Source organism: Haliotis rufescens, unplaced genomic scaffold (genome assembly GCF_023055435.1).
Source record: "Haliotis rufescens isolate VD_foot unplaced genomic scaffold, xgHalRufe1.0.p SCAF_10, whole genome shotgun sequence".
Lineage (NCBI taxonomy): Eukaryota > Metazoa > Mollusca > Gastropoda > Lepetellida > Haliotidae > Haliotis > Haliotis rufescens.
This window is the reverse complement of record NW_025963780.1, coordinates 4334901-4352297: the sequence shown is the minus strand read 5'-3', so window position 1 is coordinate 4352297 and position 17397 is coordinate 4334901. Positions and strand designations below refer to the sequence as shown.

General features: G+C 40.3%; 1 protein-coding gene across 3 annotated transcripts in view; it reads left to right on the top strand.

Moving 5' to 3' along the window:
- LOC124148030 (serine/arginine repetitive matrix protein 2-like) overlaps nt 1-17397 on the top strand; it is a 44919-nt gene that overhangs the window by 12957 nt on the left and 14565 nt on the right. For all 3 annotated transcript variants that reach the window (XM_048386618.1, XM_048386616.1, XM_048386617.1), the window contains 5 exons: nt 328-1571; nt 2193-2300; nt 6271-6543; nt 6683-6950; nt 16222-16364. In XM_048386618.1, the coding sequence (XP_048242575.1) occupies nt 328-1571; nt 2193-2300; nt 6271-6543; nt 6683-6950; nt 16222-16364 (2036 nt within the window). The remainder of the gene's footprint in view (nt 1-327; nt 1572-2192; nt 2301-6270; nt 6544-6682; nt 6951-16221; nt 16365-17397) is intronic.

Here is a 17397-nt window from a genome sequence, read left to right as displayed (position 1 = left end):
TATTGATCAAACTGTTATTAAGATCTGTAAAACATAACGAAATACAAATTATTTCATAACATCATATAGTTGTCATAATGAAAATAGTATTAAAGCATTATTGTCACATGCAATAATTATACTGTTCGGTATCATTAGTAAACTTTGCAACCACATTATGTGAAACATTCTATAAGTGGTGAGGAAATTGAATGAAGCAGTGGTAAAATCTAACTATATATACAAAATTGTATATTTTGGAAATACCAACTATACAAAATTGTATATTTTGGAAATATCAAATATACAAAATTGTATATTTTGTATATATGGGTATTTTTTCTTGTGCTGGGTCAGATATGACTAAAACTTTAAACGTGAAACAGATTCTTGATGAGGGAAAACTATCTGAGATGAAAAGAAGGCAAAGAGCTTCAACTGACCTTCAGGAACTGAATCTTACAAGCAGTTTTGAACCTTCAGCAGTCAATATTTCACAGCCACAGACAGTTGGGATATCCCTGAGAACGTCACAAGAGAAAGACCAAAGAGATAACACTCATGTTTCAGAGAGAAGTTGTCAGTTGCCCAGCAACCCATATGACAACTCTAACCTTGATATTGTCTCGTTGTCCTCTTATGACTCAGAGTTGCCTAGAAGAGTGTCTCCAGTAATGAAAACTACAGATATGCCTTATGCTCCCACTTTATTCTCTTCAAACAATATGTCAGTGTCATTATCAGGTGTACATACTGCAGGACATGGACAGACAGGCTCTATAAGGATGAGATCAACGTCCCCACAAAGTCCAGCAAGATCACTGACAACATCCAGAGCAGTGACCGCTGAAACAGCAACACAGGGGAGAGAGCTAACTACAACCCGAAGTCCCAGTTCACGATCTGTACTAAGAAATGGAAAAACTAGATCAGAGTCCAGAGAAAGATCTTATTCAGGAGCCATGGCACAGTTGCGATACTCCACGAGACAGAGATCACCCTCTAGAATAACAAGGTTATATTCAAGTCCTAAATCACATGCCAAAAGACGAAGATTGAACAGAAGAAGATCGATATCAGGCTCTAACTCATCTACAAGATGGAGATCATATTCAGGATCTAACTCACATAAGAGAAGAAGAAGAAGATCGATATCAGGCTCTAACTCATCTACAAGACGGAGATCATACTCAGGATCTAACTCACATAAGAGAAGAAGAAGAAGATCGATATCAGGCTCTAACTCATCTACAAGACGGAGATCATACTCAGGGTCTAACACACATGAGAGAAGAAGAAGAAGAAGATCGATATCAGGCTCTAACTCATCTACAAGACGGAGATCATATTCAGGGTCCATCACACATGAGAGAAGAAGAAGAAGAAGATCGATATCAGGCTCTAACTCACCTACAAGACGGAGATCATATTCAGGGTCCATCACACATGAGAGAAGAAGAAGAAGAAGATCGATATCAGGCTCCAGTCAGGCTTTGGTGCAGAACACCAGTTCTCAGTCATCAGAACCTGTCGACCTGGAGTTGTTTCCCTTTGTCAAGAATGAGGATATCAAGTACTTTGGACGTCTGCTTGTAAGTTATCATACTTAACATGTTATAACATGCTAAGCATGTTATGGCATACTCAACATGTTATGACATACTATAATTCAGCCAAGAACTTTGTTCTCCAAATGTTAAATGTGGAAATACACTGAAAAACGTATAAACTTAAGCCACGGAATTTGTTTGTTTGTATAATGCCACATTAGCAATATTCAAGCTTTATGATGGCAGCCTGTAAACAATCAGGCTTTGGGCCAGACAAACCAGTGATTGATATTAAGAGCAAATATGCACACTGTGTGGGTATGGTGAGTCCGTGTACTGTGTCTGAGTGGGGCATCAGTGTAAGCTGTGGCATGGTATCTCAGTGGCCTAGCGCCATAAAACTAACATTACATTGTCATATAAGTGCAATAATCTTGCACACAACATTAAACCCACATCACCTTACCTCAAATATTACTGAGTCAGTGAGGGAGTATGGTTTTACACCGCTTTTAGCACCAGAATTGTACCCATGTTGGGAATCAAACCCGGGTCTTCGGCGTGGCGAGTGAACGCTTTAACAACAAGACTACCTGACCACCCCAAATATTAAATATTACTAAGGAGTATCACTTATACATATGTATATATTTGTTTTTTCAGAGAAGTATCAATTTGTCAAGTCCTGGAATCTCCCAGACAGAGGTTGAAAAGAGACACCTGATAGGAATAGTGCTGAAAATCAAGAATGGACCACCTGCAACTGCACAGGTATTGGTGATAACTACCCAGGACCCTTCTTACATGTCTTAGACTTGGATTACAGAATTGTTTTCCAAACACTTTGGATGGTTGAAATATTAAGCTCACATGGCTGAAATGTGGCACATTGTCTGTTGTCCATCTGTCCTTCAAGTTGTCCATATGTCCTTCCAGTTGTCCTGTCCTTCCAGTTGTCCATCTGTCCTTCCAGTTGTCCATCTGTCCTTCCAGTTGTCCATCTGTCCTTCCAGTTGTCCATCTGTCCTTCCAGTTGTCTTGTCCTTCCAGTTGTCTTGTCCTCCAGTTGTCCATCTATCTCTCCAGTTGTTCATCTGTCCTTCCAGTTGTCCTGTCCTTCCAGTTGTCCATCTGTCCTTCCAGTTGTCCATCTGTCCTTCCAGTTGTCCATCTGTCCTTCCAGTTGTCTTGTCCTTCCAATTGTCCTGTCCTTCCAGTTGTCCATCTATCTCTCCAGTTGTCCATCTGTCCTTCCAGTTGACTGTCCTTCCAGTTGTCCATCTGTCCTTCGAGTTGTCCTGTCCTTCTAGTTGTCCATCTATCTCTCCGTTGTCCATCTGTCCTTCCAGTTGTCCTGTCCTTCTAGTTGTCCATCTATCTCTCCGTTGTCCATATGTCCTTCCAGTTGTCCTGTCCTTCTAGTTGTCCATCTATCTCTCCGTTGTCCATCTATCTCTCCAGTTGTCCATCTGTCCTTCCAGTTGTCAATCTGTCCTTCCAGTTGTCCATCTGTCCTTCCAGTTGTCCTGTCCTTCCAGTTGTCCATCTGTCCTTCCAGTTGTCCTGTCCTTCTAGTTGTCCATCTATCTCTCCGTTGTCCATCTATCTCTCCAGTTTTCCATCTGTCCTTCCAGTTGTCAATCTGTCCTTCCAGTTGTCCATCTGTCCTTCCAGTTGTCCATCTGTCCTTCCAGTTGTCCTGTCCTTCCAGTTGTCCATCTGTCCTTCCAGTTGTCCTGTCCTTCTAGTTGTCCATCTATCTCTCCATTGTCCATCTGTCCTTCCAGTTGTCCATCTGTCCTTCCAGTTGTCCTGTCCTTCCAGTTGTCCATCTATCTCTCCATTGTCCATCTGTCCTTCCAGTTGTCCTGTCCTTCCAGTTGTCCATCTATCTTGCCGTTGTCAATCTGTCCTTCCAGTTGTCCTGTCCTTCCAGTTGTCCATCTATCTCTCTGTTGTCCGTCTGTCCTTCCAGTTGTCCATCTGTCCTTCCAGTTGTCCTGTCCTTCTAGTTGTCCATCTATCTCTCCATTGTCCATCTGTCCTTCCAGTTGTCCATCTGTCCTTCCAGTTGTCCTGTCCTTCTAGTTGTCCATCTGTCCTTCCAGTTGTCCTGTCCTTCCAGTTGTCCATCTGTCCTTCCAGTTGTCCTGTCCTTCTAGTTGTCCATCTATCTCTCCGTTGTCCATCTGTCCTTCCAGTTGTCCTGTCCTTCTAGTTGTCCATCTATCTCTCCAGTTGTCCATCTGTCCTTCCAGTTGTCCATCTGTCCTTCCAGTTGTCCATCTGTCCTTCCAGTTGTCCATATGTCCTTCTAGTTGTCCATCTATCTCTCCAGTTGTCCATATGTCCTTCCAGTTGTCCTGTCCTTCCAGTTGTCCATCTATCTCTCCGTTGTCCATCTGTCCTTCCAGTTGTCCATCTGTCCTTCCAGTTGTCCTGTCCTTCTAGTTGTCCATCTGTCCTTCCAGTTGTCCTGTCCTTCCAGTTGTCCATCTGTCCTTCCAGTTGTCCTGTCCTTCTAGTTGTCCATCTATCTCTCCGTTGTCCATCTGTCCTTCCAGTTGTCCTGTCCTTCTAGTTGTCCATCTATCTCTCCAGTTGTCCATCTGTCCTTCCAGTTGTCCATCTGTCCTTCCAGTTGTCCATCTGTCCTTCCAGTTGTCCATATGTCCTTCTAGTTGTCCATCTATCTCTCCAGTTGTCCATATGTCCTTCCAGTTGTCCTGTCCTTCCAGTTGTCCATATGTCCTTCCAGTTGTCCTGTCCTTCCAGTTGTCCATCTGTCCTTCCAGTTGTCCAAAAGGCCTAGTTAAAAACTCTTAATTGTAACTCCTATTCTCCATGTATACAACACATTTCTCACTAAACCAAAAGGACACATTCACTATGATTAAATTGACAATTCATTCATTTCCAATTTTCACAAAGCAATGATAAGCAAAACAGTGTGCTTACAGTCTGGACTTAAGCCACTAGTCCGAAGCCACTTGTTTGTTTGGTCTGAGTGGTACGCTCACCTAGTAGTTGCTGGACCTGCAATTGACCAACAGCTGAAGTCTCCATTTGAGGTCAAGAAACATACATTTATTCTACTTTTTATCATAAAAAAAAGAGTATGAGTGACAAGAGAATGTCCTACTTGCAACTCATGCTGGCCGTAAAAGGCGACTATTTGCTTGTTGTAAGAGGCGATGAACAGGATCAGGTGGTCAGGCTCGTTGACTTGGTTAAAGCATGTCATTGATCCCAATTGCGTGGATAGATGCTCAAGATATCAATCACTGGATTGTCTGGTCCAGACTTGATTATTTACAGACCGCCATCCCATAGCTGGAATACTGCCAAGTGCGGCATAAAACAAACAACCAACCAACCTACTCGCAACTCAGAGTTATGGAATAGCTGCCCCTTGTGAAATAATGTTGATAGTTAAAAAATACAAAGCGGAAATAAAGGACAAGAGTCCGCAATAATAGTCAAATGTTACAAATGAAGGCCATTGTTTACATACAATTAATGAATTCAAAATACAAAACAATACCAGCTCACAACTCGCAAACGAAAGACTGCATATGTAAAAAAAAGAGCAATGTCTTCTGAAGAACATCAGTGAACAAAAAGGACACTAAACTGCTAAAGGACAACATTGACGTAAGACAAGTTCTATGGATGAACAACTTCTTTATTACAATTAGTGCGACGTTTCGGTGTAGATCCTAACACCTTTATCAAGCAAGTGTTCACTTGTTAGGATCTACACCGAAACGTCGCACTAATTGTAATAAAGAAGTTGTTCATCCATAGAACTTGTCTTACTTCATCACACCAACTTCTAAATGCCACGGAAAGAAGACAACATTGACAATAAAGAACGCCAGATGGCGCTTTGATTTGTACACATTCCGAGTGTAATTGGCTTGTTCCTTGTGAATGTGGCCATTCCTTGACTGAATGGCCATCCATAGAAAGTCTCTCCCCAAGGCATTGTATTTACAACATTAATTCACTCAGGACAGATAATATGTAATTCCGGCCCTCGTAGTCCGTATGTTATTCTCTTGGTGTGTCAGCTGAATGTGGGCAAGTCCAGCATCTCCAAAGCAACACAGGTCACAGATATGTAACATTTGGATGAAATGGTAAGTACAAGTTCGGTGCTTTCAAACTAAGAATCATAATCAGAGCAAATCTGGTATTCAAACCATCAGTCATAAGATCCTGGCACAGCTAAGAGGAGTAACTCTGCAGAGAGATTTGTGTTGCTTTTGGCTGCTGGTATCCCTGAATTTGATGTTGGATTAATAGTAGGGCTGGGACGAGTCCAAATTTACTACCCGGGTACCCGGATACCCGACCCCCTTTCACTATGTCCCTGCTGTTAGTCTCAAGAGTTGGGTACAAAATGTCCGATTGGGAATTGTTTTTATAGATACACCTATAAAATGATCTGGTCATGCATACACTGAAGTTGACTGTGAAGGTTATCTTTATTCAAACATATGAAAGTCAGAAGTAATGGGTACATAGTCAGAAAGAAATGTGAACATTAGGGACTTGTGGTGTAACAATGGAGTTACATGTATAGTGAACTTTTGTCAGTAAACAGTAGATCACATGACTAACCACAGTTCAAGGTTGTCCTGTGGTCACTCAATACCCACCCGACCTAGTACCCAGCTTACCTGTCTCAGGCCAAACTGATATTTTTATTTCAAACAATGACTTCTGTTTGCCACAGGAAGCAACGACAGAGTTACAGAAGATGGCCAAGACTGGCGGGTGCTGTGAATTGTTCAATCTTCTGTTGCCGATGATATTTCACACCCTGTGGCAGGACGAACGCGAAGAAACCATGCAGAAACTAATAGAATCTATAGATGCTGTCATTTATAAAGCCGGAGGCAAAGCTCGTCCATACATCGACAAACTTCTCTTAGTTTTTCAAGCAGGTCTGTGTGGAACACGTCAGATGAAACTAATAGCTTGCAGGATGGTTTCTAAACTCACAAAGGTAAGACATTTGGAAAACACTGATTATACACAAGTTGAAATAATTAAGTACACACTAATGGTCAAATGTTACAAATAAAGAATGAGTGTTAAGAATAAAAGTCCTTGTCAACTCACTCTGATGTCATGGTCTGTTTCAGGTGTTCGGCACGAGGGAAATACTGTCACATCTTACACCAGATCTAGACTCCCCTTCAGCCGTTGTCCCAAATACAAACGGTTATACTGTGGCCATCATTGCTGAGACTGCTGGACTTGGCGCTGTCCTGCCGTACGTCAAGACATTGTGTGACAGCGAACTGCCTGCAATAAAAGAGGCTGGGTTCTCCACCATTCAGACTATCGTCCATCTTTTGAAGAAGGGCGTTCAACCACACATCAAGCCACTGATGGGACATTTACAACCAGGTGAGATTGTGAGTGAGTGAGTTTGGTTTAACGCCGCTTTTAATAATAATCCAGTCATATCACAGCATGTCAGCTTAATGGGGGAGGAAAGCCCCAAGTGATGCAGGTCTCATACGTTTACCACTTTGGTGAAACCCATGAACACGGGTATGGTGCTGACAAACCTAGAAACATAATCGGGGAGAACAGGGATTCGAACCCACAATCATAGGATTCTGGCGTACCTAAGGGACGCAACTCTGCACAACAAATTGCGGCGTCTTAGGTGAGATTGTGCTGTCATGATGCAAGTGAAATGAATGTTGTCTATCTCCACAAGCATCAAATTCTTCGTATTGAAGTCTCAATGGGCATAATTAAAATCACATAATGGTAGGATTAAAATGAGGTCCTTGGTGACGTTGTATAAAGCGATCTTAGCGCTAAGGTGATGGCTACTCCCGTACCTTAACATCGACCTTCGACATATTTAGAAGTAACGTTAAGGTACTAAGGGATGATGTTTACTACATGAGGCAAGTGAAAAATGGGCTTCACACAAGTAAATTGGACGGACACATGGGAAATAATAAACATAGGAACATGCTTGATAAACAGAATGGCAAATAATTTTCTGTGTCTTTTCAGTGAAAAGAATTCTCCTGTGCACCATTCAACACAGCAAACGTAGCACAAAGATGATCATAACGCCCTTACTTTAATGTAGACTTATGGCAATCGTAGCACAAAGATGATCATAACGCCCTTGCTTTAATGTAGACTTATGGCAATCGTAGCACAAAGATGATCATAACGCCCTTACTTTAATGTAGACTTATGGCAATCGTAGCACAAAGATGATGATAACTCCCTTACTTTAATGTAGACTTATGGCAATTGTAGCACAAAGATGATGATAACTCCCTTACTTTAATGTAGACTTATGGCAATCGTAGCACAAAGATGATGATATCGCCCTTACTTTAATGTAGACTTATGGCAATCGTAGCACAAATATGATCATAACGCCCTTGCTTTAATGTAGACTTATGGCAATCATAGCACAAATATGATCATAACAACCTTACTTTAATGTAGACTCATGGCAATCGTAGCACAAAGATGATCATAACGCCCTTGCTTTAATGTAGACTTATGGCAATCGTAGCACAAAGATGATGATATCGCCCTTACTTTAATGTAGACTTATGGCAATCGTAGCACAAAGATGATCATAACGCCCTTGCTTTAATGTAGACTTATGGCAATCGTAGCACAAAGATGATCATAACGCCCTTACTTTAATGTAGACTTATGGCAATCGTAGCACAAAGATGATGATATCGCCCTTACTTTAATGTAGACTTATGGCAATCGTAGCACAAAGATGATCATAACGCCCTTACTTTAATGTAGACTTATGGCAATCGTAGCACAAAGATGATCATAACGCCCTTGCTTTAATGTAGACTTATGGCAATCGTAGCACAAAGATGATCATAACGCCCTTACTTTAATGTAGACTTATGGCAATCGTAGCACAAAGATGATCATAACGCCCTTGCTTTAATGTAGACTTATGGCAATCGTAGCACAAAGATGATCATAACGCCCTTGCTTTAATGTAGACTTATGGCAATCGTAGCACAAAGATGATGATATCGCCCTTACTTTAATGTAGACTTATGGCAATCGTAGCACAAAGATGATCATAACGCCCTTGCTTTAATGTAGACTTATGGCAATCGTAGCACAAAGATGATGATATCGCCCTTACTTTAATGTAGACTTATGGCAATCGTAGCACAAAGATGATGATAACTCCCTTACTTTAATGTAGACTTATGGCAATCGTAGCACAAAGATGATCATAATGCCCTTGCTTTAATGTAGACTTATGGCAATCGTAGCACAAAGATGATCATAACGCCCTTGCTTTAATGTAGACTTATGGCAATCGTAGCACAAAGATGATGATATCGCCCTTACTTTAATGTAGACTTATGGCAATCGTAGCACAAAGATGATGATATCGCCCTTACTTTAATGTAGACTTATGGCAATCGTAGCACAAAGATGATCATAACGCCCTTACTTTAATGTAGACTTATGGCAATCGTAGCACAAAGATGATGATATCGCCCTTACTTTAATGTAGACTTATGGCAATCGTAGCACAAAGATGATGATATCGCCCTTACTTTAATGTAGACTTATGGCAATCGTAGCACAAAGATGATGATAACTCCCTTACTTTAATGTAGACTTATGGCAATCGTAGCACAAAGATGATCATAACGCCCTTGCTTTAATGTAGACTTATGGCAATCGTAGCACAAAGATGATGATATCGCCCTTACTTTAATGTAGACTTATGGCAATCTTAGCACAAAGATGATGATATCGCCCTTACTTTAATGTAGACTTATGGCAATCGTAGCACAAAGATGATGATAACTCCCTTACTTTAATGTAGACTTATAGCAATCGTAGCACAAAGATGATCATAACGCCCTTGCTTTAATGTAGACTTATGGCAATCGTAGCACAAAGATGATCATAACACCCTTACTTTAATGTAGACTTATGGCAATCGTAGCACAAAGATGATGATATCGCCCTTACTTTAATGTAGACTTATGGCAATCGTAGCACAAAGATGATCATAACGCCCTTGCTTTAATGTAGACTTATGGCAATCGTAGCACAAAGATGATCATAACGCCCTTGCTTTAATGTAGACTTATGGCAATCGTAGCACAAAGATGATCATAACGCCCTTACTTTAATGTAGACTTATGGCAATCGTAGCACAAAGATGATGATAACTCCCTTACTTTAATGTAGACTTATGGCAATCGTAGCACAAAGATGATGATATCGCCCTTACTTTAATGTAGACTTATGGCAATCGTAGCACAAAGATGATCATAACGCCCTTACTTTAATGTAGACTTATGGCAATCGTAGCACAAATATGATCATAACGCCCTTGCTTTAATGTAGACTTATGGCAATCATAGCACAAATATGATCATAACAACCTTACTTTAATGTAGACTTATGGCAATCGTAGCACAAAGATGATCATATCGCCCTTACTTTAATGTAGACTTATGGCAATCGTAGCACAAAGATGATCATAACGCCCCTACTTTAATGTAGACTTATGGCAATCGTAGCACAAAGATGATCATAATGCCCTTACTTTAATGTAGACTTATGGCAATCGTAGCACAAAGATGATCATAACGCCCCTACTTTAATGTAGCCTTATGGCAATCGTAGCACAAAGATGATGATATCGCCCTTACTTTAATGTAGACTTATGGCAATCGTAGCACAAAGATGATCATAACTCCCTTACTTTAATGTAGACTTATGGCAATCGTAGCACAAAGATGATGATATCGCCCTTACTTTAATGTAGACTTATGGCAATCGTAGCACAAAGATGATGATATCGCCCTTACTTTAATGTAGACTTATGGCAATCGTAGCACAAAGATGATCAAAACGCCCTTATTTTAATGTAGACTTATGGCAATCGTAGCACAAAGATGATCATATCGCCCTTATTTTAATGTAGACTTATGGCAATCGTAGCACAAATATGATCATAACGCCCTTACTTTAATGTAGACTTATGGCAATCGTAGCACAAAGATGATCATAACGCCCTTGCTTTAATGTAGACTTATGGCAATCGTAGCACAAAGATGATGATATCGCCCTTACTTTAATGTAGACTTATGGCAATCGTAGCACAAAGATGATCATATCGCCCTTACTTTAATGTAGACTTATGGCAATCGTAGCACAAAGATGATCATAACGCCCCTACTTTAATGTAGACTTATGGCAATCGTAGCACAAAGATGATCAAAACGCCCTTATTTTAATGTAGACTTATGGCAATCGTAGCACAAAGATGATCATATCGCCCTTACTTTAATGTAGACTTATGGCAATCGTAGCACAAAGATGATCATAACGCCCTTACTTTAATGAAGACTTATGGCAATCGTAGCACAAAGATGATCATAACAACCTTACTTTAATGTAGACTTATGGCAATCGTAGCACAAAGATGATGATATCGCCCTTACTTTAATGTAGACTTATGGCAATCGTAGCACAAAGATGATGATATCGCCCTTACTTTAATGTAGACTTATGGCAATCGTAGCACAAAGATGATCAAAACGCCCTTATTTTAATGTAGACTTATGGCAATCGTAGCACAAAGATGATCATATCGCCCTTATTTTAATGTAGACTTATGGCAATCGTAGCACAAATATGATCATAACGCCCTTACTTTAATGTAGACTTATGGCAATCGTAGCACAAATATGATCATAACGCCCTTGCTTTAATGTAGACTTATGGCAATCGTAGCACAAAGATGATGATATCGCCCTTACTTTAATGTAGACTTATGGCAATCGTAGCACAAAGATGATCATATCGCCCTTACTTTAATGTAGATTTATGGCAATCGTAGCACAAAGATGATCATAACGCCCCTACTTTAATGTAGACTTATGGCAATCGTAGCACAAAGATGATGATATCGCCCTTACTTTAATGTAGACTTATGGCAATCGTAGCACAAAGATGATGATATCGCCCTTACTTTAATGTAGACTTATGGCAATCGTAGCACAAAGATGATCATAACGCCCTTACTTTAATGTAGACTTATGGCAATCGTAGCACAAAGATGATGATATCGCCCTTACTTTAATGTAGACTTATGGCAATCGTAGCACAAAGATGATCATAACGCCCTTACTTTAATGTAGACTTATGGCAATCGTAGCACAAAGATGATCAAAACGCCCTTATTTTAATGTAGACTTATGGCAATCGTAGCACAAAGATGATCATATCGCCCTTATTTTAATGTAGACTTATGGCAATCGTAGCACAAATATGATCATAACGCCCTTACTTTAATGTAGACTTATGGCAATCGTAGCACAAAGATGATCATAACGCCCTTGCTTTAATGTAGACTTATGGCAATCGTAGCACAAAGATGATGATATCGCCCTTACTTTAATGTAGACTTATGGCAATCGTAGCACAAAGATGATCATATCGCCCTTACTTTAATGTAGACTTATGGCAATCGTAGCACAAAGATGATCATAACGCCCCTACTTTAATGTAGACTTATGGCAATCGTAGCACAAAGATGATCAAAACGCCCTTATTTTAATGTAGACTTATGGCAATCGTAGCACAAAGATGATCATATCGCCCTTACTTTAATGTAGACTTATGGCAATCGTAGCACAAAGATGATCATAACGCCCTTACTTTAATGAAGACTTATGGCAATCGTAGCACAAAGATGATCATAACAACCTTACTTTAATGTAGACTTATGGCAATCGTAGCACAAAGATGATGATATCGCCCTTACTTTAATGTAGACTTATGGCAATCGTAGCACAAAGATGATGATATCGCCCTTACTTTAATGTAGACTTATGGCAATCGTAGCACAAAGATGATCAAAACGCCCTTATTTTAATGTAGACTTATGGCAATCGTAGCACAAAGATGATCATATCGCCCTTATTTTAATGTAGACTTATGGCAATCGTAGCACAAATATGATCATAACGCCCTTACTTTAATGTAGACTTATGGCAATCGTAGCACAAATATGATCATAACGCCCTTGCTTTAATGTAGACTTATGGCAATCGTAGCACAAAGATGATGATATCGCCCTTACTTTAATGTAGACTTATGGCAATCGTAGCACAAAGATGATCATATCGCCCTTACTTTAATGTAGATTTATGGCAATCGTAGCACAAAGATGATCATAACGCCCCTACTTTAATGTAGACTTATGGCAATCGTAGCACAAAGATGATGATATCGCCCTTACTTTAATGTAGACTTATGGCAATCGTAGCACAAAGATGATGATATCGCCCTTACTTTAATGTAGACTTATGGCAATCGTAGCACAAAGATGATCATAACGCCCTTACTTTAATGTAGACTTATGGCAATCGTAGCACAAAGATGATGATATCGCCCTTACTTTAATGTAGACTTATGGCAATCGTAGCACAAAGATGATCATAACGCCCTTACTTTAATGTAGACTTATGGCAATCGTAGCACAAAGATGATCAAAACGCCCTTATTTTAATGTAGACTTATGGCAATCGTAGCACAAAGATGATCATATCGCCCTTACTTTAATGTAGACTTATGGCAATCGTAGCACAAAGATGATCATAACGCCCTTACTTTAATGTAGACTTATGGCAATCGTAGCACAAAGATGATCATAACAACCTTACTTTAATGTAGACTTATGGCAATCGTAGCACAAAGATGATGATATCGCCCTTACTTTAATGTAGACTTATGGCAATCGTAGCACAAAGATGATCAAAACGCCCTTATTTTAATGTAGACTTATGGCAATCGTAGCACAAAGATGATCATATCGCCCTTACTTTAATGTAGACTTATGGCAATCGTAGCACAAAGATGATCATAACGCCCCTACTTTAATGTAGACTTATGGCAATCGTAGCACAAAGATGATCATAACGCCCTTGCTTTAATGTAGACTTATGGCAATCGTAGCACAAAGATGATCATAACGCCCCTACTTTAATGTAGACTTATGGCAATCGTAGCACAAAGATGATCATAACGCCCCTACTTTAATGTAGACTTATGGCAATCGTAGCACAAAGATGATCATAACGCCCCTACTTTAATGTAGACTTATGGCAATCGTAGCACAAAGATGATCAAAACGCCCTTATTTTAATGTAGACTTATGGCAATCGTAGCACAAAGATGATCATATCGCCCTTACTTTAATGTAGACTTATGGCAATCGTAGCACAAAGATGATCAAAACGCCCTTATTTTAATGTAGACTTGTGGCAATCGTAGCACAAAGATGATGATATCGCCCTTACTTTAATGTAGACTTATGGCAATCGTAGCACAAAGATGATCATAACGCCCTTACTTTAATGTAGACTTACGGCAATTGTAGCACAAAGATGATGATAACTCCCTTACTTTAATGTAGACTCATGGCAATCGTAGCACAAAGATGATCATAACGCCCTTGCTTTAATGTAGACTTATGGCAATCGTAGCACAAAGATGATGATATCGCCCTTACTTTAATGTAGACTTATGGCAATCGTAGCACAAAGATGATGATATCGCCCTTACTTTAATGTAGACTTATGGCAATCGTAGCACAAAGATGATCATAACGCCCCTACTTTAATGTAGACTTATGGCAATCGTAGCACAAAGATGATGATATCTCCCCTACTTTAATGTAGACTTATGGCAATCGTAGCACAAAGATGATCAAAACGCCCTTATTTTAAGGTAGACTTATGGCAATCGTAGCACAAAGATGATCATATCGCCCTTACTTTAATGTAGACTTATGGCAATCGTAGCACAAAGATGATCATAACGCCCTTACTTTAATGTAGACTTATGGCAATCGTAGCACAAAGATGATGATAACTCCCTTACTTTAATGTAGACTCATGGCAATCGTAGCACAAAGATGATCATAACGCCCTTGCTTTAATGTAGACTTATGGCAATCGTAGCACAAAGATGATGATATCGCCCTTACTTTAATGTAGACTTATGGCAATCGTAGCACAAAGATGATCATATCGCCCTTACTTTAATGTAGACTTATGGCAATCGTAGCACAAAGATGATCATAACGCCCTTACTTTAATGTAGACTTATGGCAATCGTAGCACAAAGATGATGATAACTCCCTTACTTTAATGTAGACTCATGGCAATCGTAGCACAAAGATGATCATAACGCCCTTGCTTTAATGTAGACTTATGGCAATCGTAGCACAAAGATGATGATATCGCCCTTACTTTAATGTAGACTTATGGCAATCGTAGCACAAAGATGATGATATCGCCCTTACTTTAATGTAGACTTATGGCAATCGTAGCACAAAGATGATCATAACGCCCTTATTTTAATGTAGACTTATGGCAATCGTAGCACAAAGATGATCATAACACCCTTACTTTAATGTAGACTTATGGCAATCGTAGCACAAAGATGATCAAAACGCCCCTACTTTAATGTAGACTTATGGCAATCGTAGCACAAAGATGATGATATCGCCCTTACTTTAATGTAGACTTATGGCAATCGTAGCACAAAGATGATGATATCGCCCTTACTTTAATGTAGACTTATGGCAATCGTAGCACAAAGATGATCATAACGCCCTTACTTTAATGTAGACTTATGGCAATCGTAGCACAAAGATGATCATAACGCCCTTGCTTTAATGTAGACTTATGGCAATCGTAGCACAAAGATGATCATAACGCCCCTACTTTAATGTAGACTTATGGCAATCGTAGCACAAAGATGATCATTACGCCCTTACTTTAATGTAGACTTATGGCAATCGTAGCACAAAGATGATCATTACACCCTTACTTTAATGTAGACTTATGGCAATCGTAGCACAAAGATGATCATTACGCCCTTACTTTAATGTAGACTTATGGCAATCGTAGCACAAAGATGATCATTACGCCCCTACTTTAATGTAGACTTATGGCAATCGTAGCACAAAGATGATCATAACACCCTTACTTTAATGTAGACTTATGGCAATCGTAGCACAAAGATGATGATATCGCCCCTACTTTAATGTAGACTTATGGCAAAAGTCTTGAAACATTTGGTACATCTTTAATTAAGTAGAACCCATCTCATATGTCCAATTTTTTGCAATATGTTGAATTTTGACCTTGTTTTGACTTGAATTCTCTCAAAATGCATTTTTGGCTCTTTGAACATCTCCGAAATATGAGGTATTTCTGAACTTTGGCATGAATGCTTCTCCTAGTGCTGACATACTTTATTCAGATCATTAGTATTTAAGTGGGGCGGTCTGGTAGCCTTGTGGTTAAAGCGTTCGCTCGTCACACCGAAGACCCGGGTTCGATTCCCAACATGGGTACAATGTGTGAAGGCCATTTCTGGTCTCCCCCGCTGTGATATTGCTGGAATATTGCTAAAATCGGTGTAAAACCATACTCACTCACTAGTATTTAAGTGTGTGTTCTAAGTGCTAAGTATATACAAAGAAAAAATTGAATATCATTTCTTGCAGCATCTTTTGTTAAATTGTTACACATCCAGGTGAGCTTCAATGCAGGCACTATTATGTATCCTTATTTTACATATATGGTGGCTTGCTTCTTTCCTCGAGTAGATCTACAGCACACCAAGTTCTTTGTTCAGAGACACTGGGCAGAAGCTGTTGCATCCGTGGCGTCCATGGCAACCAAGGAGGATTACCCAGCATTCTCTGCCATATGGGACCATCTGTTGGACAGGTATCGTAACAACTCACAGGTGAGCTTGTGTAGTATTTGTTAAGAAATAAGCTTCATCTTCCCATTAATTTTTGTTACCTGAATGTCATTTAGCTTTCAATGTTTCTTTGTGAATCTTTGTATTCACATGAGGTAAGTGTTGAACTGCTTTTTGCTATTTAGGAATTTCTTGTAAGAATAAAATACCTGATGCTTGTCTCCCTGTGGGAGTTCCAGGGCAGAATAGGTCCACAGTATCTGATGCTTGTCTCCCTTTGGGAGTTCCAGGGCAGAATAGGTCCACAGTACCTGATGCTTGTCTCCCTGTGGGAGTTCCAGGGCAGAATAGGTCCACAGTACCTGATGCTTGTCTCCCTTTGGGAGTTCCAGGGCAGAATAGGTCCACAGTATCTGATGCTTGTCTCCCTTTGGGAGTTCCAGGGCAGAATAGGTCCACAGTACCTGATGCTTGTCTCCCTTTGGGAGTTCCAGGGCAGAATAGGTCCACAGTACCTGATGCTTGTCTCCCTTTGGGAGTTCCAGGGCAGAATAGGTCCACAGTATCTGATGCTTGTCTCCCTTTGGGAGTTCCAGGGCAGAATAGGTCCACAGTACCTGATGCTTGTCTCCCTTTGGGAGTTCCAGGGCAGAATAGGTCCACAGTACCTGATGCTTGTCTCCCTGTGGGAGCTCCAGGGCAGAATAGGTCCACAGTACCTGATGCTTATCTCCCTGTGGGAGTTCCAGGGCAGAATAGGTCCACAGTACCTGATGCTTGTCTCCCTTTGGGAGTTCCAGGGCAGAATAGGTCCACAGTATCTTATGCTTGTCTCCCTTTGGGAGTTCCAGGGCAGAATAGGTCCACAGTACCTGTTGCTTGTCTCCCTGTGGGAGTTCCAGGGCAGAATAGGTCCACAGTACCTGATGCTTGTCTCCCTGTGGGAGTTCCAGGGCAGAATAGGTCCACAGTATCTTATTATTGTCTCCCTTTGGGAGTTCCAGGGCAGAATAGGTCCACAGTACCTGATGCTTGTCTCCCTGTGGGAGTTCCAGGGCAGAATAGGTCCACAGTA